The sequence below is a fragment of the Corvus brachyrhynchos genome, unplaced genomic scaffold (genome assembly GCF_000691975.1).
Source record: "Corvus brachyrhynchos isolate BGI_N302 unplaced genomic scaffold, ASM69197v1 scaffold434, whole genome shotgun sequence".
In the NCBI taxonomy this organism is placed as follows: Eukaryota; Metazoa; Chordata; class Aves; order Passeriformes; family Corvidae; genus Corvus; species Corvus brachyrhynchos.
In genome coordinates, this window is record NW_008238372.1 from 158,466 (window position 1) to 181,610 (window position 23,145).

Consider the following 23,145-nt stretch of genomic DNA (forward strand, 5'->3'; position numbering starts at 1 on the left):
CAGCCCCTGAGGAGTCACCCCTCAGCCTCCTCTTCTCCAGCTGGACATTCCAAGCGCCCTCAGCTGCTCCTCCTCCCCTCCAGGCTCTGCCCCATCTTTTTGTCCCTCCTTTGGATGTTCTCCAATCATTTATTTTTTTTTACTGTGCTGCCCAGAACTTCCCCAGGACTGGAGCTGAGGACAATCCCTCCCTTGCCCAGCTGGAAATCCCATCCTTTTCCCAGGATGTGCTCTCCCTGTCTCCCAAGGGAAGTGCTGGAAGCAGCAGAGCCTGACTCATTTAGAACTGCCCGGGACAAAGGGATCAGGAAGGCAGAGTAGGAAACTCTCCCGCCTTGGCAGCAGCAGAGCTTGGATCCCTGCACACCATCCAAGTGCTGAGTTTCCAAATCTTTATGAAAACATGACGAGGCCAAGAGGAAAAACATCCACTCTGGGCTTTTCCAAACACAGCAACTTGCTAATTAGCAAGGATTTTGTTTTGTTTCTGGCTACCCTTGCATGTGCAGAGCGCTGCCCACACCTCAGCTGCTGACTGGAAAACCAAATGGAGACACAAGTGGGAATTACCGAGTGTGCTCTGAACTCCTGGCGGGGCAGGAGTCATCCAGCCTTTGAGTCAGGATTGCAAAAAAGGATTTCTTGGGTTTTGAAGAGGAGTTTTCAGCCCTGGACTCCCGAGGATGGAGCCTGGATCATCCCCTGCTCTGCCAGCAGCACCTGGGGCCTGGTAGTGCTTTGTGTGGCTGAAAATAGGATGGAAAATTTGGGATCCAGTTAAAGAGGCAAAGCTTTATTTCATTCTATTTTTTACTTTGATGGAAAGAAATGGAACAGCTTGCCCAGAGAGGTTGTGGATTTCCCTGGATCCCTGACAGTGTCCCAGGCCAGGCTGGACATTGGGGCTTGGAGCAGCCTGGGACAGTGGAAGGTGTCCCTGCCATGGCAGGGGTGGGAATGGGATGAGCTTTAAGGTCACTTCCAAGCCAAACCATTCTGGGATTCCATGATTTTATCACATTCTTTTAGGCTCATCAGTCCTCAGCTCCAAACCCTAAATCCTCATTTCCTAACCCTAGCTCAAAGCATCCCAGAGGAAAGGAGTCAATAATTCCCTCACACAGAAATAAGGGGACCATTGGCTGTTTTTCCTCCTGCTCCAAAATCCACCTCCAGAGCTCTCCCAGCGCTCCTTTCCCACAGATCCAGCAGATCCTTGAAATCCCTGCTCCTCCTGGATTCCAGCTTTCCCTGAGCATCCCCTTGGAAACTCAGCACAGCCTGACTCCATCTACCCCAGTACCAGCTCCTGACAAAGTAATTCCATAATTAGTTACACAAATGAACGGCCTCCACTGATTAGGGCACCATTAATTAAAGGGTTTGAACAGGACAGGCTGAGGGGGCAGGATGAAATTTCACTGTTGCAGGACATCAAAAAGACCTGGACAGAAAAAGCAGCTGCTGATCCAAGAAAATATCAGTGTCCTGAGGGTAATGGAGAGGCAGGTGCGTGGATTTGGAAGGGAAATCGGGTCGTGTGTGTGTTGGATAACAGGGAATTATCGTGGGTTTGCTGTTTCCCTAAGGAACCGAGAGGAGTTAAAGGGAAACTTGATCCATGGGAGGGAAAACAGTTCGGCATCCTGAGCCCTGCGGCATCCCCACAAGGGCCAGCTCCCATCTCTGGGACAGGGACAGGGACAGCACCCAGGGAGCGGCTGGAGCTGGGCCAGGGCAGGGTTAGGTTGGATTTTAGGGAAAGGTTCTTCCCCCAGAGGGTGCTGGGCACTGCCCAGGCTCCTCAGGGAATGGGCACGGCCCCGAGGCTGCGCGAGCTCCAGGAGCGTTTGGACAGCGCTGCCAGGGATGCCCAGGCTGGGATTGCTGGGGGGTCTGGGCAGGGGATCAACACAGCCTGGCCTGGCCTGGGGAAAACATGGGAGGATTTGTACCTGGAGAAGCTGGAGGGAGCCTAAGAAAGATGGAGAGAGACAATTCCCAAGGGCTGGAGGGCCAGGAGCCAGGGAATGGCTTCCCAGTGCCAGAGGGCAGGGCTGGATGGGAGATTGGGCAGGAATTGTTCCCTGGCAGGGTGGGCAGGCCCTGGCACAGGGTGCCCAGAGCAGCTGGGGCTGCCCCTGGATCCCTGGCAGTGCCCAAGGCCAGGCTGGACATTGGGGCTGGGAGCAGCCTGGCACAGTGGGAGGTGTCCCTGCCCGTGGATCTACGTGACCTTTAAGGTTCCCTTCCAACCCAAACCATTCCATGATTTCCCAGGGAGACCCTTCCATGTCTTTGGGTGCCTCCCACTCCATCGTGGTGCTGTCACCCCCCAGTCTTTGGCCTCAAACTGAAAAATGTGAAGATTTTTGCCACCTCTGGCAGCTGCACTTCCACCCTGGAGAAACCCATGGAATTTTAGCCAGGATTATTCCCATTTAAGCACTGGCCTGAGAGTTCATGCAAAGTGTGAAGTAACAAAACCCAATTTACAGCAAATGAAACATTTAAGGAAAGAGATTTCTCAGCCAAGGGATTTCGTTGCTCCTTGTGGTACTTTTTTACCAAATTTTGATGCTCAGATGAATTTTGATATTCAAAATATGAGCACAGGTAGAAATCCAGCCACCTTTTTCTCCACTTTATACAGATTATGGTGCTGTGACCCACCTGTGGCCAGAATTATTATTATTTTTTGAGTTACCAGCTGCTCAGCAATGGGAATTCCAGATGGAAATGGTGCCTCTCCTAAAAAATCCAAGGATATTTTCAAAACCCGTTTTCATTGGGATCTTTTAGCAATATTTCCTTGAAACTTTCCCTCCTCCTTTTAAGTACAATTTTTTTAGTAAAAATTCTCTATTTTTTTCTAACCATACTTTCAGTGCTGGAAATTGTCTGTATCCTCTCCCTGAAGAACAGACCGATTCCAAAGGGATTCCAAATGGTGAAAAACAGGGAAGAGTTCCACAAAACATCTGAAATACGTTGAAGAGGAACATCTGGGCACTCTCAACACCGGCTTAAAAAATGATTTCTATCTTCAAGTTGTTTCCCCTCCCAGCTTTCTCCCATCTGACTGCACTCTTGGATTAGTTCTTCATTTATTTTTCCTATTTTTTCCTTTTTTTTTCTCTTTTGCTGTTCCCCCAGATTTCCTTGATTTTGAGGGTCACAGATGGATGAAAACAAAACTGCCCCTGGGACTGGAGTTTTCCAAACGTCCTCAGAGTAAAACCCGAGGCAAAAAAAAGGATGAAAAGAAAAGCTGGAACCCTCCCATTGTGGAATTCAGGTGTGTGAGGAAGGAATTTAGGAGAAGAGGAATAATTATTGAGAATTTCATGGAAGATTTAAGGAACATCCCTGCCAGGGTGTGACTTGTTAATTCTCTTCTAAAAAAAAACCCCAATTAATAATGACACAGAATAAAAACCCTGAGCAGCAAAATTCAGGATATTTTTTCCCTCATACCCACATTTATTCAAAGCTAAAGAGATTTTAGGATCCTTAAAAACTCCATTTTTTAGGCCATTACCATTTCTAAGCAGGCTCCAAGAGGGAGGTTTTTCCTAAAGAAATGGATTCCTTTCTTTCCCTTTGGACTGCACAAAAATCCCAAAGATTCCAAAGAGGATGCAGCCATCCAAGCCCTCTTCAATTTATTTGAGGGATAAAAGCAGAAATACATCAAGAAAAATAGACAGAGCTGCTAAAAAATGGAGATAATAGAAAATTAAATAGATATTAAATGTTAAATGTTAAATATTAAATACCAAGTATTAAATATTATATATTTTATATATTACATATTACATATATATTATACATTATCTCTTATATATTATTTATATTCTATACCTATATAAACTCCCCATGGAAGTCCTGAGCATCACAGGGGGTCCATATTTCCCCCCAAAAATGAATAATTTCAGTTAAAATCAACTGGGAATGCCCCAAATTTTCCAACTTTATGGCACAAAAATCCCTTTTCCAAGCCAAGGGAAGCGAATAATCCTTGCTGTGTTTTCCTTAAGTACCTGCAGGTTTCAGGGAAAAGATGTGGGAGCAGATGGAATTTTGGCTGGAGCAGTCATGGTTCTGATTCCATGGTAGAAGCCAGGCCTTCCTTATCCTCATTTTGTGGCTAAAATCAGAACCAATTTTACTCCAAGCTGGGATCTGGCAAGAATTTTCCCATTAAACCATCCCCTGCTTTCCTTCCACAGCATTTCCACTGGGATTGGGTGGGCAGGGGGCAGCCTGGGATCCCTCTGGAGCTGGGCTGGATTCCCTGCCATGGATTCAGAAAGGACCTGGAGCAAGTTGGCACCGAAATGATTAAAAATAATGGGAGATGGGTTCCTAAATCCCTTGGGAACCTCAGGAAATGTGAAATTGTGCCCCTAAATCAGCCAAATATTTTTTATCACTTTCTATCATAGTCAGTTGTTCCTGTTCCATGGAATCATGGAATGGTTTGGGGTGGAAAGATCCTTAAAGCTCATCCCATCCCACCCCTGCCATGGCAGGGACACCTCCCACTGTGCCAGGCTGCTCCAAGCCCCAATGTCCAGCCTGGCCTTGGGCACTGCCAGGGATCCAGGGGCAGCCCCAGCTGCTCTGGGCACCCTGTGCCAGGGCCTGCCCACCCTCCCAGGGAACAATTCCTGCCCAAGATCCCATCTAAGTTCCCAGTTCAGCTAAAAGTACAAGAAAACCAGAATAGCCCAGCTTTGAAATAAACTCCCTGGAAAGGCACACGAGCGACCTGCTCCCTTTTTCCTTCGGAAACCCAAGGATGCCAGGGAGCAGCTGGCTGTAACAGGAGCCCTGCACCTCACACTCCCTTTGGTGCGTGGATCCCAATAAAAAGGGGGATATTGGGTGTCCTTGGGCAGGTGTTACTGGATTAAAGGGGCCGAGTATAAACTCTGATCCGGGTCTTTTCAGCACTAATCAAATAAATGTCATTGACTGTGTAATTTTCTCATCTCCTACCAGAGATCTGGGATTGGTTGTTTGGGAATTTTTGCAGATATCTTTTATTAAAAAATACATCAGAGTTTTGTTAAAAATAGACCTAATTCCAAAAGCTGAAGGACCTGACAAGAAAGATGGAGAGAGACAATTTCCAAGGAATGGAGGGCCAGGAGCCAGGGAATGGCTTCCCAGTGCCAGAGGGCAGGGCTGGATGGGAGATTGGGCAGGAATTGTTCCCTGGGAGGGTGGGCAGGCCCTGGCACAGGGTGCCCAGAGCAGCTGGGGCTGCCCCTGGATCCCTGGCGGTGCCATGGCAGGGGTGGGATGGGATGAGCTTTAAGGTCCCTTCCTTGATTCCATGATAATGCCATTTTTTTGTTCTAAGAAGCTGCAGCATCAGAGAGGTAGAAGAACAGAAAATAATCTCCTGATGGAATAAACACACAAACCCCACAGCTTGGCTTTTTTAAAGGTCACTAAATCACATGTTCACAGAAAAGAGTGGGAAAACCTTTTCCTAGAGGCCACAGAGATTTTGTGTTTGTTTGTTTTTAAGTGGGAGCAAAAACATTTGGTTTTACAGCTTCACATCTTTTATGTCTTTTTCTTCTCTTTGCAAACACTGATCCTCCTCTGTACCAGCTGCATCCCAGAATCATCAGGGTGGGAGGAGCCCTTCAGAATCACCCAGTGCCACCCCAGCAGCACCAGCAGCACCCCAAAGCCTGTCCCCAAGGGCCACATCCAGACTCCTCCTGAGCACTCCCAGAGACAGTGACTCCACCACGGCCAACTTATTCCACTTCCTGACCAGTCCTGTGGGGGAAAAAAGCTCAAATCTCTTATCAAAACTTCCCCTGGTGCATTTTAAGTCCATTTTTTTTCATCCTTTCACTTGAATCATGACATCTCAAGGTCGGTATCACACTGAGACAGAAGCACAGACCTTTGCCTCACTGCTGGCCCCTGAGCCCAGAAATGCTTCTCGCTCTGTGTCACCAGTTCTGATCTCCTCCAGAAATACTCTGAGCATGGGTTAGACTCAGCCTAACGAAGAGCTCGGGGACATCAGGCTGGCAGGCGTGGGTGCAAACTCCCGAAACCCCAAACCGTGACGGGTTTGCACTTTTTCAAACACCCTTCTGCAACCTCCTCCTTCCCCACTGCCCAGCCCCACAGCGGGGGACAAACTCATGTCCCCTGCGAGCAGGAGAGCTCCTGGCCCTTCTGAGAAACCCAAATAACTGCAAAAAGCTCAGCAGAGCTCGAGGGCGGCGAGGAAAAGGCGCGGGACAGGAAAGAGCGGGGACGGAACTGCTGCAAGAGCAGCGCAGAGCCCTTATCAGCCCCACACAGGGGCTGCGGTTTGCTGCTCTCGCAACCCTCCTGCAACTGTCACTTGTTTTCCAACAAACAGGATGCCCCAAAGAGGCCGACAGCTGGCCCAGGACTCCGGGGAGAGGGGTGTTCGGGGTGCTCTGTGCCAGCGTGGAGCCTCTTGGGGTTTTTCCTGGAGGAAAAGTGGGTGCAGGTGTGTCCCGAGCTCCTTCCTGCAGCCCCTGCTGCTGAGCAAAACAAAAAAGTTGTGGTGGTGCGGCTCCGTTGTGTCACAGGGGGGAAAGGCTGAGCTCCTGTTTTGCTGCCTTTTTATGGTTCCACCCCAAAGGAGTTGTTGAGGAAGGGGTTGTGCTACACTGAAACACCAAGGGAATGCCTCTGGTGTGCCCAGAAAAATTGAGGGTGCTCCATCACTGGAGTTTTTCAAGGCCAGGCTGGGTGGGGCTCGGAGCAGCCTGGGAGAGTGGAAGGTGTCCCTGCTCGTGGCACGGGTAGGAGTGAAAGGGGCTTAAAACCCCTTCCAACCCAAACCATTCCTGGATTTCTTGCAGATTTCCACAATTTCTTTGCTGTGCAGTCCTCCCTTACTGGAGTGAGGGCTGGATTAATGGAAGTGCTACCAGAACAGCCAGAGGAGCAACTGGAGGTGTCCAAGGAATTCCTGGACGTGGCACTCGGTGCTCTGGTCTGGGGACAAGGTGGGCATCGGGCACAGCTTGGACCTGATGGTTTCAGAAGTCTTTTCCCACCTCAGGGAGTCTGGGATCCTGTTCTCACAGCCTGTGGATCCTGACACCATTTTCACCCCTCTGCCCCAGATTTTGCAGCTCAAGCTCCTCAAGGAGCACATTCTGTTTCCCAAGGTCACTTGTCCTACAGAGAAACCTGCCCTGCAGACAAGCGAGGCACCAGCCTGGAATTTTACCCAGAAGGGAGATATGGGAAAACCAAAACAAGCCCTGCCCTTGCTCTGATAATTCCCTGGGCAAAGGTTATTCCCTGTCCCAGAGGTGGAGCCTTTTCCAACGGCAGCTTTGGCTTTGCAGCAGAGCTCAGCACCCTGCAAGTGTTTCTGGAACTTCCCAGATCAACACCAGCGAGAGCAGGGGAAAAAAGGAGCTCTGGAATTAAATTTAAAAAAAAAGAAAGAAGTTTTATTGTTCAATTATTTTCTGCAAGAAGCAAAAAAAGAGAAGAAACGATTTGAAGTGCATGAATAAAGTCTCCCTGTCCCACAACAACCTCCTGCTCTGCTGGAGCCTGGCAGGATTTTAGGGAGTCTATCAAGAATATCCTGAGCTGGGAGGGATCCACAAGGTTCAGCAAGTCCAATTTGATAGCCACAAACAGCTCTTGGTATTTTCAAGTTCTCCCGCTGCTCAAAAGTGATTGGAAAATCCTTTTTTCCCTGGATTTTCTTTGTGGTTTCTACTTGAACTGGATTGCAGCTGGAGAGGTGCAATATTAGAGCCCTGAAATAATGTGTGGTGCTCAGGAAATTTCTGATTAAAACATCAGCTCGACTCAGTCTGAATTCCGAGGTAAACATGAGATCTTTTGGGAGATAGTTGGGCTCAGAGCTGTAAAACTGAGGTTCTCAGAACTGCTGAACTTCTGATATGATGATTCTTCATCCATGAAGATGAGGAGTATCCTACTCCCAGAGTCATTTAAGCATTTAAGGATGTATTTGACTGTCTTTGGGTGTCATTTGGGCCAAACTGAACTGCAAACTCCTCTCTTGGGCTGCTTTTGTGGAGGCAGAGCTTGTGTGATCTCGCCTGGTTTTCTCTGGCCCTCCCCCAGCTCTTGTGGTTTGTGGGCCAACTTTACTAAAGTTGATAGAGCAGAAATGGGCTGAAGTTCCTTCAGCTTCCATGAAACGTGGCTGAGAGGCTCTGTCAGAGCTCCCAGCCGAAGGGAGCTGCTGGGAGGTTTTAGATTCCTCAAGAAAGGGAAAAACCTTCCATCAGATTAAATCCTTGTCGGATTTTAGAGACCTCAGGCACAAAGCACATCCATGTCTATAGGAAATCAGCTTCGCTGGGCCTGCCTAGGACAGTGTCTCCTGGCTTTTTAGTAGCATCAAACCAGACCTGCCTCGAGTTCAGGTGATGCATGAATCAATCTGGAATTTCACCCTCCATGGAGAAGACTTTTAGTGGCTGTGGATGCTTTCAAGGAGAGCTTTTTGTAATTTCCCACTTAAGCAAGGCTTAGCTTGAAAAAGAATGACAGATTCTCATGAGAAGCAAGAGAGATTTTCTCCACACTGCACAGGTTGTGGGGAAGGCCTCCATTAACAGCATTTGGATTTAATGGAATTAATATTCACAGAGTAATTGCCCAGAGTGTTCAAGGGAATCAATCCATCCCCATCCCAAGTGATTCCCCAACACTTCCCTCAGAACATGACCAGGTCAGGGAGGGATCCTGCCCTGGAGGCACCTCTGGGGTGCCGTGCCCAGCTCTGGCTCCTCAGCCCAGCAGGGCCAGGGAGCTCCTGGAGCGGGGCCGGCGGAGGCAGCGCAGCTGAGGAAGGGCCTGGAGCAGCTCCGTGCCCAGCACAGGCTGAGGGAGCCGGGGCTGCTCAGCCTCGAGAGGAGCCCCAGCTGAGAGGGGCCCTCAGCCCTGGGTGTCCCTGGCTGCAGGGAGGGCTCAGGGCAGGGCCCGGGCTCTGCTCCGGGGCCCGGCAGCGGCACCAGAGCCACGGGCAGGGCCTGAGCCCGGCAATTGCCCTGCACAGGAGGCAGAACTGCTGCCCTGGTCTAATTTTGACTTGAAGCAACCCTTTGGCTCAACACCCTCCTCACTTTTTATCTACCACATCACAGCTTGCATCGGAACTCTGACACAAGCTGCCTCCCGAGTTTCACGTCTATTCAAGTGAAAAAAGTAACAACTAAGAAAGCCGTTTAGAAATAATTCTCTTTTTCCTACCATTTTCTCCCTCCCACGCCACTTTCGAGCTTTGCATTACCAAAATTAATGTTGATGTCATTGCATTACCAAAATTAACAGGCCCAGGCTCATTGAGGAACCTTCCAGGAGAGCCTGGAAAAAGGAAATTAAGATCCCACAGGAACCTGTTGGTCCAGTGAGATCTGTGCACAGTGTCCTGAAGTTGAGATTTTGGGAAAAAATCTGAAACCTTGGAGATGGGTTCAGAAGTTCTTGACTCAGGATTTCTGTAAACTCAGAAATGAAAGAGCAGGACTGCCTGCACAGCAGCTCCAGGAGAAGCCAATCCTTCCATCCCAGAGAGTTTGTGGATTCCCCTGGATCCCTGGCAGTGTCCAAGGCCAGGCTGGATGGGGCTTGGAGCACCCTGGGATAGTGGAAGGTGTCCCTGCCCATGGCAGGGGGTTAAAATGAGATGATCTTTAAAGTCCCTCCCAACCCAACCCAACCCACGATTCCATGATTCCGTGTTTCCATGATCCCTTCCTGACTTTCTGCATCATTTGGACAGGGATAATAAAGTTCCAGGAACCAGGATCAAAGAGAAGAATTCCAGGTGCCAGGCACAGAACCAGGATTTCTTTGGGCCACCTGTATCCATCCGATCCCAACCAAAATGGGCAGACACCAGCGAGGGAAAGGACAGTAATTTAATAACCCAGTAGGACGAACAATGGGGGATTTACTTCAAACACTGAGCTTCCCAAAAAAAAGAAACCCTGGAAAAATGCCAGAGGATTATTCTGGGAGCACAACCTGGAGGAGTTTTCTCTATTCCTTTATTTTAACTCACAGGCAAAGGCAGCTCCAAACACCTGTGCCTCAAATATCAGCAGCTGGGCCTCAGGTTTCCATCACCCAACCATTCCCTGAAATCCTGGCAGCTCCAGCTGGTTGGGAATATGCCCCATTCCAGCTGGAAAATGCAGCACCCAGTGGAAACAGAGGTCAGCAGAGGAAAAGTGGCTTTGCTATTCAAGGGCTGAATCAGACACGCAATGAAATCTTCTTCCCCTTCCTGACCCTCTTTCTGCACTGAATTCTGGTGAAAAAAAAAACCCATTTAAAATGGATTTCCTTTTTGTCAGTCAAATCTTTAATCCACTCGGTTATTTTAGTTTTTGCCTTCATTTTATGGCAACTCAAAGCACGCTGCTCTCCAGCTGCAGAAATGCAAACCAGCAGCAAAATCTGCAGCCTAAGTCATGCACTAGAAATGTTTGGGGGAATTTGTTGGTGGCGAGTGTTGCAAAGAGCAGCATTTCCTCCAAACCTCAATCACAAGGTGGTTTGTTTTCTCACCGAAGAAAAAGCAGCGAGGGAAACTTTGCTGCAGGTAATTGCATCCTAAAATGGGACAGCTCATGTTTGTCTATAGGGTATTTATTTAATTTCTCATTCTTCTTTGAACTGCAGTGTCAAATAAGAAAGGCCTTAATTTTCTGCAGATAAAAAAAACCCAAACATTAAAAAATCCAGCAATGCCTTGAAATATTCAAGTTCTTCACCTTAACAAGTGAGGGACTTCAGCCAGAAAACAAGTGAAGGAATAGGGAAAAGATTTTCCTTGGAAATGAGTTGAAATCCAATCACAAATTTCTGTTAAATCAAGTTTTGGGGTTTTGTTTTTTGACCAGAACCTCTGTGTGAGGAATTTCTATAAACCTGAAGTTTCCAAGGTTGACTTCATGCCCAGCCTGGTCCCACACCTGATCCCCTCAGACACTGGGATCTGGAGCATCTCCTCATCCCTCTGCCTGGAATGGGCTTCTCCAAAGGCTGAAAAGGAGCTGAGACAGATGAAAACCCTCCAACTGCTTCTGTTTAAGAAGTGCTTTTGAACTCCAGCTGGGGTGGTTTAGTCAAAGCAGGAACACTCCAAAAGCCTCAGGAGCTGCTTTTCCTTCTCTATGAGGGTTTGGGGATGTGCCCAAAACTCGGAGCTGTCACAGGGGGGAAGGACTGGGAGGGGGCTCCTGGAAAAAGGAGCCAACCCAGCAGAGGGCAGCTGGAATTGGGATCTCTGGTTCACACAGAGGCATTTTTTATTCGGTACATCCTCAGAATGGGGCAAAACAGGGAACAAGGGCCATGAATGAACCTGGTAGAGCAAATTTAGAGGAGGCACCAGGATGAGCAGAGGGATGGAGCAGCTCTGCTGGGAGGAAAGGCTGCGAGAGCTGGGATTGTTCAGCCTGGAGAGGAGAAGCTTTGGGCTGAGCTCAGTGTGGCCTTGCAGGGCCTGAAGGAGCTGCAGGAAAGCTGGAGAGAGACAATTCCCAAGGCATGGAGGGCCAGGAGCCAGGGAATGGCTTCCCAGTGCCAGAGGGCAGGGCTGGATGGGAGATTGGGCAGGAATTGTTCCCTGGCAGGGTGGGCAGGCCCTGGCACAGGGTGCCCAGAGCAGCTGGGGCTGCCCCTGGATCCCTGGCAGTGCCCAAGGCCAGGCTGGACATTGGGGCTGGGAGCAGCCTGGGACAGTGGAAGGTGTCCCTGCCATGGCAGGGGTGGGATGAGAAGATTTTTAAGGTCCCTTCCAACCCAAACCATTCCATGATTCTGTGATGCTGCTCCAAAGCAAAAAGCAGACATCAACATGAACTGCTGACCTGGGCCATCACCTTTTCCTGCAGGACAAGAGTCATCCCAGGTCTCACCCAAAGCCCAAAGCCATCAGCCAGGTATTTCCAGTGGTTTCCTGGACTCTTGGATCAGATTCCATGTACACAAAATACTGGGTTGCTTTAATTGCCCCGGTAAAATGTGACCCTAAATCATCTTTCCTTGCCTAGAAATCATTTTAATGACACAAATTCACCCCACAGGGGAACCCTAAATCCCTCTTCATGTCAGTAATGTCTTGTTATCCCAAATGGGATTATAGAACCATGGAATATCCTGAGTGGGAAGGGACCCACAGGGATCATGGAATCCAACTCCAGGCCCTGCACAGACACCCCAACAATCCCAGCCTGGGCATCCCTGGCAGCGCTGTCCAAACGCTCCTGGAGCTCTGGCAGCCTCGGGGCTGTGCCCATTCCCTGGGGAACTGCTGCCAAAAATGACTATTTCCACTGCAATCCCTGTTAGAGGAAAAGAAAACCACCCCAGCATTAAAAGTCCTGATCGTTACTCTAAAATTTTAATGGTTCATCACCTTTAAACCCCAAAAGTTTATCCTGTCTCTGGTTTTTAACCTTGAAACCCGTTCACATTTAGTTTCCAGGCACACTTCATATGAAACCCTGCTTCATTTAGAAAATCCAATCATCTCCTCCAGTGCAGCAGGGGACAGACAGAAGAAGTTCATGTTCCCATGTGAGACCTGACTCTTGGTTTCAATGTGCAAAGCTGTGAAAAATGTGTGGGTGTTCAGCCCCATCCATTATCACTCCTACAGGTGAGATCAAGAGAGAACTGGTGCAGACTGAGGGGTCTCATTCCTCTCCGAAGCAGCCAAAAAGGATAGAAAATGGCAACGAAATTTCTTGCAAAGGGTTTGGAACAATGAAAGCACCACATATTGCAGCAAGTGATGCATCAACACTCAGACACAGACTCAGGATGGTTTGGGTTGGAAGGGACTTTAAAAATCATCTTACTCCAACCTCTGCCATGGGCAGGGACACTTTCCACTATGTGAGGTGGCTCCAAGCCCTGTCCAAGCTGCCCTTGGACACTTGCAGGGATGGGACAGCCACAGCAGCTCTGGGAATTTCATTCCAGGGCATCCCCACCCTCACAGAGAAGATTTTCTCCCTGAAACTTAATCTAAACCTCTCTCTTTCAGTTTAAAACCTTGTTAATGAAGTCTTAACTTGAGTGTATCTTCCAGATATGAATTCTGTTCCACCTGACTCATAGAAACCCCAGAGCTCATTTACATGGAGGTCCTGAAAACCAGAAGTGTTTTACAGAAGTCTGATATTATCTGGTAACTGAATTCTAAAATACAAAGCCCTTCCCATGAAGTGGGTGCAGCCCTGCTCTCAGATCCGCGGCCTCTCTGGGTGATGTGCATTGGAGTCTCCCCTGGTCTTTCACAAAATCCCAGAATCATCAAGAAGGACCTCCAGGATCACCCAGTGCCACCCCAGCAGCACCAGCAGCACCCCAAAGCCTGTCCCCAAGGGCCACATCCAGACTCCTCCTGAGCACTCCCAGAGACAGTGACTCCAGCACTCCCTGGGCAGCTCATCCCAAGGCCTCACCACTCTGGCAGGGAAAAATTGTTTCCAATCTCCACCCTGAGCCTCCCCTGGTGCCATTTGAGGCCATTTCCTCTCCTCCTTTCCCTTGGCACACGGCAGCAGAGCCCGACCCCCCCTCACTGCCCCTCCTGGCAGGGACTTGTGGGGAGCAGTGAGGTCCCCCCTGAGCCTCCTCTGCTCCAGCCTGAGCCCCTTCCCCAGCTCCCTCAGCTGCTCCTCCCAGGATGTGTTTTCCAGCCCTTTTTCCCATGTCTGGCCACTCTCCAGTCCCTCAATGTCCTTTTGAAAGTGAGGGGAGGCTCATCCAGCCACCCCTGATGTCAGGATGAGCTGTGGTGGTGACGGAGAGCAGGAGATGAACCCCGGGGCTTTCACAACTGATTTTATACAGCCAGGGCACATTTAAGGTAGCACTGCTCTCCAAACATTCCTCCAGCCACACTCCCCTTTTCTTTGGGGAAAGAAAACATGTCCCAGAACCAATTCTTAGGATAAAATCCTGGATCCCCCCAGACAGGGACAAAGTGGCCATCAACTGGTTAGTCTGGAGCAGAGGAGGCTCAGGGGGGACCTCACTGCTCCCCACAACTCCCTGCCAGGAGGGGGCAGGGAAAGGAGAGGAAATGGCCTCAAATGGCACCAGGGGAGGGAAAGGAGGAGAGGAAATGGCCTCAAATGGCACCAGGGGAGGCTCAGGTTGGAGATCGGAAACAATTTTTCCCTGCCAGAGTGGTGAGGCCTTGGGATGAGCTGCCCAGGGAGTGCTGGAGTCACTGTCTCTGGGAGTGCTCAGGAGGAGTCTGGATGTGGCCCTTGGGGACAGGCTTTGGGGTGCTGCTGGTGGGACTGGGTGATCCTGAAGGGCTCTTCCAACTCTGGTAATTCCACGATTCTGTGACTCTGTGAAACGCAGGCTCTGCTGAATGCCATAAAACCACGTAGAAAAGGAACTTAGGAGAGCTGCAGGCAGTGCTGGGGCTTTGAAGGTCTGAGACATTTGTCAGAAGGGACACACACGCTCAGCCCCACGCTGTGCTTCACCCTGAACCTGCCAGGGATTTCCCAAACACTCCTTTCTCTTTTAAACACCACAAAAGGCCACTGGAAGGGCTGGGTCAGAGCTTCTGAGCTGCTGATTTGATGAGGGTGGCAGGGCTTGCCCTAAGTACAGCAGCTTGAAATGTTTATAGCAAATCACATAAAACCTGACAGGTTTCAGGTTTCCTTCCAGTGCATTCACAGAAAGATTTGTAAGACATAAACCTTTCAGCCTGCAGACAAAACCCAACCTAAATGCAGCTTCTGGGCTTTCAAAATCACGGCTTCAGTAGGAAAGCAGGTGACAGAAAATATCCTGCAAGACAAAATATTCATGAGGCAAAAGAAAAAACCCCAAGCCTGTCTTGGATTGCTTTGGGGTTCACTGGAACCAGAAACTCAAAACAAAAACTTCAGGTTGGAAAGTAAAATGCCCAGATTGATCAAAGCCAGAGAAAATGTTCTCACAGATCTTCACAAAGTGAAAATGCCCAGTTTGACAGTTTCACTTGCAGGCAGAAGTGGGGAATCCTCCAGACAACATCAAGGATGAATTGGAAACTCTCCCAGGTGGCAGCTCCTCTCCGTCTCTCCCTGCTTCACACTCAGTCCTTCTATGCCCTTTTCTTCTTCTATTCCAATGGTTTGAATAAATTTGATGTTTTGGACTAAAACATTTCATTTTACTGGACTAAACCATTTAGTTTTGTTATTAAATTTAAGCTGGCTGTAAAGCCAGACTTTGGCTGGGATCTCAGTGAAAAAAAAAGTCATTTATTTTGGAAATTGCATTGGGAACCTGCACAGTTCCTACTCTTTCCACTGGCAGGAGCGACATGCCTTGATTTCAGTATCCCTGAGGACATTCTGGTGTGTGCACAGGCTTCACCCACAAACTGCAGCCCTTTGTGGGCTCTCTGATGCTTCAACCACCACCACTCTTGTCACCTCCACTGGTGCCACCCCACAGAGCTCATTGGCGCCCTTCAGAGAGGAGATATCACTCCACAGCTTGGGAAGCTGACTCAAGTTTATACAAACATTACCCAGCCTCTCCAGAGCAGAGGCAGTGAGGGAGGGCAATGTTTTCTTGTCCTCTCAGCCCAGTGAGTCACCCAGCCCGTGGCCTGGCTCTCTCCATGGCCAATCCCAGATGTCCTGGAGGAAGCCACAAATCATCTGGCAGATGACAGAGCTGCTTACAGGGGGATCTTTCTTCCCCAGCTTCAACAGGGTTTGTGCTCTGAAACAGGGCAGGGAGAGGCAAAGGGAGAACTTAACCCTTCCAAAGCTTTTTTTTTTTCCCCCTAAACCTGGCTGGTATTGATTAAGAAATTGTTGATGATCTTAAAGGGCTTTTCCAACCTAAACAGTTCTATGATGCTCTGTTAGGTATGGACAGATCCAGGTGTTTCTAGGATTCTGCTAAAGCCTTGGATCCAGTGGTGTTTTATGCCAATGAACCTCCCCTGGTGCAACTTAATGCCCACTCTGCCTTTCAGCCTTGTTCTCCATTCCCATTCCTGCCTGGCCCTCTGGGAATCCCTTTGGATGTGCAGCAGAAGCCTCTGGAACCCAGCAGGTACCATTTGCACGTGGCAGGATGTCCCAGTCAGATATTTCTCCTGGTTTTGGGATAACCTACAGAGAAATCTCTTGTTTCTTTAAGATTGTTTCTCCTCGGCTTTCCAAAGCCAGTGTAGCTGTTCCTAAATCCAACAGCAGTAATTTCCTTGCCACTCCTGGTTTAGGTACAGACTCTCCCCTCTCAAATAACAGCATGATTGAGGCACTCATTCTTTATTCCAAAGTCAAATTGCATAAATTACTTTCGTAACTTGCCACCACCACTGACCTTCACATGCATTTCGAGATAAGCAGCCTGTTCTTTTGGGGTCATGCCTCAGCAGTCGAACTAAATCATGATTATCTTCTGGTCATGAAAAAAAAAATGCAATTTTTCTGTTTTCTATTTTTACTGCATCCCCTGGCAGTGCGGGGGAGATACTTTCATTTTCCACCAGAGAGCCGCCTCAGAGCTGGAGTTTGTCCCTCATGGTGAAACACCCAACAATCTCTAATCAATGGCCGAGTGATAAAGGGCAAGGGCAAAACACTCTGAGGGATGTGCAGGCCATACAGAACCTAAATCCTTTTTAGGCTCAGCCCAGCACATCCCTGGGCTGTGTGGCTGCTCAAATGCTCAGTGAAATATTTTGGCGCAGGATAAAATCTCTTGATCTCACCAGAGCAGCGTGTTCAGCTCTGTCAGACTTTTTACTTCCTGCGTTCAGGCCTCGCAACGTTTCTCAAGGCTTTTAAGTGAAAAAAGAGCTCAGGCTGTGTAAATCAGACATTGTGCAAGGTTTTTCTACTTGTAAGCCAAGGTTTTTATGAGCTTTAGTTCAATTTCCTACTCACAAGCTGCAGTCAGTGGTTTATAATGCTGACACAAATTAACTCTTTGGTATGGGGCAGGCAGCCTGAGAAGGCCTGAAAAATTCTCTGCACAGTGACAAGGGAATTTATGGTACTGGAAAAAGAGAATCCCAAACTGGTTTGGGTTGGGAGGGACCTTAAAGCTCATCCCATTCCACCCCTGCCATGGGCAGGGACACCTCCCACTGTCCCAGGCTGCTCCAAGCCCCAATGTCCAGCCTGGCCTTGGACACTGCCAGGGATGAGGAATCCACAGTTCTGGAGGTGATGGGAGGGAGCCCCTGATCACTTCAGCCTCCATTCCCACCCAGCACCAGGGACTTGGGGACTTTTCCAATGCGAATCCCACCACATGGGAAGTCAAAGCCACTCATTTTCAAAGAGACACAGAGTGCTCAGGGGCAGGGGTCCCTGAATACACACAGGGAGGCCCTTCAGAGCAGGAAGAGCTTCTCCATTAAATCATCAAGAGCCCTTCAGGATCACCCAGTGCCACCCCAGCAGCACCAGCAGCACCCCAAAGCCTGTCCCCAAGGGCCACATCCAGACTCCTCCTGAGCACTCCCAGAGACAGTGACTCCAGCACTCCCTGGGCAGCTCATCCCAAGGCCTCACCACTCTGGCAGGGAAAAATTGTTTCCAATCTCCACCCTGAGCCTCCCCTGGTGCCATTTGAGGCCATTTCCTCTCCTCCTTTCCCTTGGCACACGGCAGCAGAGCCCGACCCCCCCTCACTGCCCCTCCTGGCAGGGACTTGTGGGGAGCGGTGGGGTCCGCCCTGAGCCTCCTCTGCTCCAGCCTGAGCCCCTTTCCCAGCTCCCTCAGCTGCTCCTCCCAGGATGTGTTTTCCAGACCCTTCCCAGCTTCATTGCCCTTCCTTGGACTCACCACACTTTTTTTTGCACTTACAAGGGAAGAATCTCACAATTCCTGGGTGCTCCTTGTCACTGTAGGACTCAGAAGAAATTCCCCAGTCTATTTTTCCATGCTACAAAAGTGCTGTGCTGGAGTTCATTCCCATTTGATAAGAAACCATCAAAATGTCACACCATGGCCATGATTAATTAATAAAAGTATATCACAAATACAAAACCAGGAGTAACCTTCTTTGCATATTGGAAGAATTAGACCTTGCAGCAAAAACGAGGCAAAAGTGCCCACATGGAAAATACTACTCTTGGTGCTATTTTGAGCTCCATAAAAAGATTAGTTCTGTTTTCTTTCATAGGCAAAATTATTAGGAAATCTTTCAGGACAAGGTAAGAACCTCAAGAAATTATAAAATTAGAAATTATAAAAATTAGCAGGGTGTGTGATGTAATTTTTTAGCCCTCCTTTAAAATCTGCAGGCGCACTCTTTAACACAAGACCCCCAGCAGGCCTCATTTTGATGCCCCATCCCAAAAGGTCTCTTTAGAACGTGCTCAGAATTCAGGAGGTTTCAGCCTGATCCTCATTCCTTTAGCTGGTGGCAGAAGCGAGGAGCTGGTGTGGTGTGATAGAAAAAGGGCCATATCCTTTGTGGTGAACCACACCCCATTAATATGTCAGGGGTTTGTGCCTGTCACTGCTCTCGGGGGCTGGAACAATGCTGCTGCTTCCCCACTCCCCTCTTTTTCTCCCAATTTTCACGTAGTAGCAGGCTCAAAAAGAGTTATGGATTTCCTTCTCACAGAGCTGCATGGCCTGATAAAGGGAAATCCACGGAGAAAACGACTCAGTTTTCCTTTTCCCTCACGATTTCGGTTGAGGGAGAAAGTGCAATAAATTTTGGCGGGAAAAACAGAAACGAGGCGCTTTGGGGACATTTCTTTGCAATCCCTGTTGAGAAACAGGGTGAGAACAACCCACCCTAGGGAGGATTATTTTTCTTGCTCCCAAGCCCAAACGTTCCTTTTGCTGCGCCCAGGATTTTGAAACTGCCCGGAGTTCGAGTGGAGAAAGGAACAAAAAGGGAACTGCTGGAAAACCGTTCCATGTTCACACCCGATGTTCTTTTGCAGTGATGAAACATTTGTTTTACAACTCAACTGAAGTGTTTTACCCGAGGTTTTCTGCAGGTAAAACCTCTTTACCCACGGTTCTGCAGGATCTTGTGCCAGGCACGTGCCAGGATCTGCGCCTGGGCTGCCAGAACTGAATAGAAAATGTTATATAAATATAAAAACAAGGAATGATTCGGGTTGCAAGGGACCTTAAAGGTTGTCCAGTGCCACCCCCTGCCACGGGCAGGGACACCTCCCACTATCCCAGGCTGCTCCAAGCCCCGTCCAGCCTGGCCTGGAACATTCCAGGTGTTCCTAAGGTATCCAGATGACTTCCAGCCTAGCAATGCTTGTAGCCCAGACCCCAAAGAAAATGAAATACTGCTGCTGGAGCAACATTAATGCCAATAATGTGTAGTAAGGACAACAGTAACCCCCATTCTGGGGTGTTGAGCTAAATCTCTTGCTGGATTAAGCAGCTTTAATGAAACTCCTCCTTTTCTGGACAAATCAGCTCTCGGTTTTCAACCAGCTGCTCTCAAATTTTTTGGGTTCCTGCCAAGCACACAACCCCTGCTCCCCATCCCGCCCCGTGGCCTGGCTGTGCTCTGGCACTGCACAAGCACAGCCCCACAAGGTTCACTCTGCTCTTTATCAGACGCACAAAGGTTCCTCAAGAACCCTTCCAGAGCTACAGATTAAACACCGAGCAGTTGCTGAGCTAAAAAATAAATAAATAAATAGAATAATAATAATAATAAAAAGGCTGATGAATGGCAGGAAGATCCTGCTTGTTATTTTAGCAGTATTGCTTCCTTTCCCTGCTCGGGGTGCTGAGCAATGGCAGCACTTGGGCACCTCTTGCTCACCCTTCAGCATCTCCCCCGCCCAGGCAAGAAGGTGCTGGTGACTCACAGGCTGCAGTGCCAGGAAAAAGACGGAGAAAAACTTTGGATATGAGGAGAAGGGGGAAAAAAAAGGAGTTGAACAGCAGAGCCAGGAAGGATTAGAGCAGGCTGCCCTCTGCCTGTGTCCCTCTCGGGGAGCTGTGACCCTCGGGGTGGCAGGAGCTGCTGCCGGTGGTGACACAGCAGCTGGGAGCAGCATTCCGCATTCCCGCTTATTAATGGGAATAAACTCCTGACTCACACCCAGCGCGGCCGGGGAGTCTGGGACTAGAACCAGCTCTGAAGTGCTGCTCTCTGGCCAAGCCCGGGCTGTGACAGGCTCCGTGTCCTTGTCACCCACGTGGGCACAGCCCTGCTGCGGGACAGGCTTGCGTGGCGAGGGGAAAAGTTCAGCTCCAGGAGGGATTTAGGGAGGTAATTCCCAGGAAGCAGAGAAGTTGCCCGTGCCGCTGCCTGGCTGGGCTGCATGAATAAGCCATGACTAAAGCATCAGCTCCACAGGGGGTGATGAGAACATTACAAGAACGTTACAACCTCTTGGTCACTGGTGACAAAACGCAGATTGCTGGGTGAAGCCCTTCCATTCCTCCCGGAGCACTTCCAGGGCTGCAGCTGCTCCTGCAGCCATCAGAGCATCCACAGAGCCTCCGAGTCCATCCCACCGCTCCTTTCCCCGAGCCACGTGAGTTGCGGCAAACTTTAAGCAGGTTCCTAAGCTTTTTTTCTGAGGCTTAAGCCCAGCCTAAATCATGCTCTGCTGCTCCCTCCCTGCACGGCGTGTCGGGTGCTGTTGGCTGTCATTTGTCATGGCAGCAGCTCAAAAAGTCCCCGGAAAAGAGCCAGAAAGGGACTTGTGCTGCCACTCTTGTACCTGCAGTAATTCCCAGGAGTTATCCGAGCCCACTAGGATTTGGGAAGAGCAAATTCACGAGCATGCCATGGTTGTTTGAACAGCTTAAACGAGTCCTTGCTGTAATCTCTTTAACTGATAAGCAACGAGATGATATTTCTGCAAGCTCAGATATCAACTCAAAGAAAACTGAAGTGGAAAAAAACCCCATGTACTACACCAGATCCTCCCCAAACATGCATTTTCTGAACCACGGGAAAACCAAAAAATACATTTAGAAATTCTGAATGGCACTTACCTCTCAAGAAGTGCTGGTAAGAAGGAAGTGACTCAAAAATGCTGTTTGAAGCCATTGTTTCCTCTTTAAAACTCACTCTCTCTTCACTGGCAGGGAATTTAGGGTTCCTTCCACCTTGGGGAGTGCAAAATGAAGACTGGTCATTGCCACCACCCTCCTCCCAGCCATCCCGCTCGGCTCCATCCCGGCGCCTCGGGAGCGGATCCTGAGGTACTTTCGCTCAAAGAACTCCGAAATTGTTTCTTAAAAAGAAGGAGGGAAAAAAAAAAAGAGCGGCTTGGTTGTGGTTGATGATGCTTACCAGCCTCCGAAACCCTGTGGTTTGCAGGCACAACGATTCGCCCTCCCTGCTGACCAATATCCCGGACCCGCTCTTGGGTGACTGCCTCCGTACCCAACTTGTGGTTCTGTGGTTGTTTATGAGGCCCAAAGAAGTGTTTCACACAACCCAAATTACAAATTTAACTGTTCCCCTTTCCAGGACCTGCCTCCATTGGTCCTTTGGCATCACATGACTGGGGTGATGTCGACTTTCTGCCTTTTTTTTTTTTTAAAGGTTTTTTTTTTAACTTTCTGAAGTCATGCCCTCCCCACTCCACCTGCCCTCCCCGGGGCTCCAGGCAGGGATGGAGTTGCTGAGGGAGGGAAAAAGTGGTGATTCACCAGCCCTGGTGCTCCAAAAGATCTTTGCTGAGTTAGTTCGACTCCTCTTGTTTGGTTGTTTGTGGTTTTTTTGGAGCCCCTGCTTATTTTGATAGCGAGTTCATTGCTGCTTATTCCATAGCAGTTCAAGCCTGGGTTTGAGGCTGCTGCAAAGGCAGCAGGATGTGGAGCTCATCCTGGAAAACATTGGGAATCAGCCGGAGGGAAGAAGACCCCTGCCTGCGGAAAGAGCTCTGTAACGGGATTTCTCTTTTCAAGAAAATGGAAAAGCAAAAAGGGGAGATTTAAAAGTTCCCACATTTATTTAAAAAAAAAAAAAAAAAGAATGGAAAAAAAGGGGACATTAAAAATTCCCAACTTTATTTGGAATCTCTGTGATGGCAACCTCCAAGGAGTGCTGGACTATCACAGGAAACCTTGGTGGTTACTTCCATGGGGTCCAATCCAACAATCCTTCCTGAGCACAATTCCTATTCTTCCGTTGTCTTCTCCCTCCCCAAAAGAAGAAAAGAAGTGACAAATAAAAAGCCTAAACCAATAATCAATTGGAAGTTTTGTCTCTGGCTGTGACAGTGAAGAAGTGAGGAGAAAATTCAGTTACTGCTCCATGGAGTGGGAATTCCTGGACAAAAGGAGGTTGGATTCATCCACTTGGATTTCTCTGCTTATTGCAACTCTGGAAGCGGAGTCCTGGCACTGCCTGAATTTCTTGTGGAAACCCTGCCAGGGCATCCTGGCTTCCTCCTGGAGTTAGTGGGAGCTCTGGGGGTGTGTGCAGTAGATTTTCCTTTAAATAAAAGGCAATTTGCTGAATCAGAGGCTTAAAGAATCCTGGTTTGGATTGGAAGAGACCTAAAACCACCTTGTTCTACCCCTGCCATGGGCAGGGACACCTCCCACTGTCCCAGGCTGCTCCAAGCCCCAATGTCCAGCCTGGCCTTGGGCACTGCCAGGGATCCAGGGGCAGCCCCAGCTGCTCTGGGCACCCTGTGCCAGGGCCTGCCCACCCTCCCAGGGAACAATTTCATCCTAAAATCCAGCCTAAACCTTCCCTCCTCCAGTTTAACACCATTCCCTGTGTCCTGTCCCTCCATCCTTTATCCCACGTCCCTCTCCAGCTCTCCTGGAGCCCCTTTAGGCACTGGAAGGGGCTCTGAGGTCTCCCCAGAGCCTTCTCTTCTCCAGCCTGAACAACCCCAAAAAGCTTCTCGTGATGCAAAAGGATTCGGCAGTTCCAGCAACACACATTACCTAGGAAATCGGGATATTTTCCCAAATGAACTTCCTGAAAAAACAACCCAGAGCAATTCTGAGCAGCAAGAACAGGCAACTTAGGCCACTTCACCCCCATGCTCTGAGCTTGGCTCAATCCTGAATCAAGGGGTGTTTTTACTTCCCAGTTCTTCCAGATCCTGCCGCCAACTTTTTGCCTGGATCGGGATAAACCTCTTCCCACTCCGGAGCTGGA

The 23,145-nt window shown here is 49.2% G+C and overlaps 1 protein-coding gene across 1 annotated transcript in view; it reads right to left on the reverse strand.

Annotated features, from left to right (window-relative positions):
* Positions 1-21,559, reverse strand: part of RUNX1 (runt related transcription factor 1) — a 160,320-nt gene extending 138,761 nt beyond the window's left edge. Inside the window, 2 exon segments of the mRNA XM_008635281.2 lie at positions 21,015-21,128; positions 21,316-21,559. Of these exon segments, the coding sequence (XP_008633503.2) occupies positions 21,015-21,069 (55 nt within the window). The 5' untranslated portion in view covers positions 21,070-21,128; positions 21,316-21,559.
* Between the last annotated feature and the right edge of the window lie 1,586 nt (positions 21,560-23,145).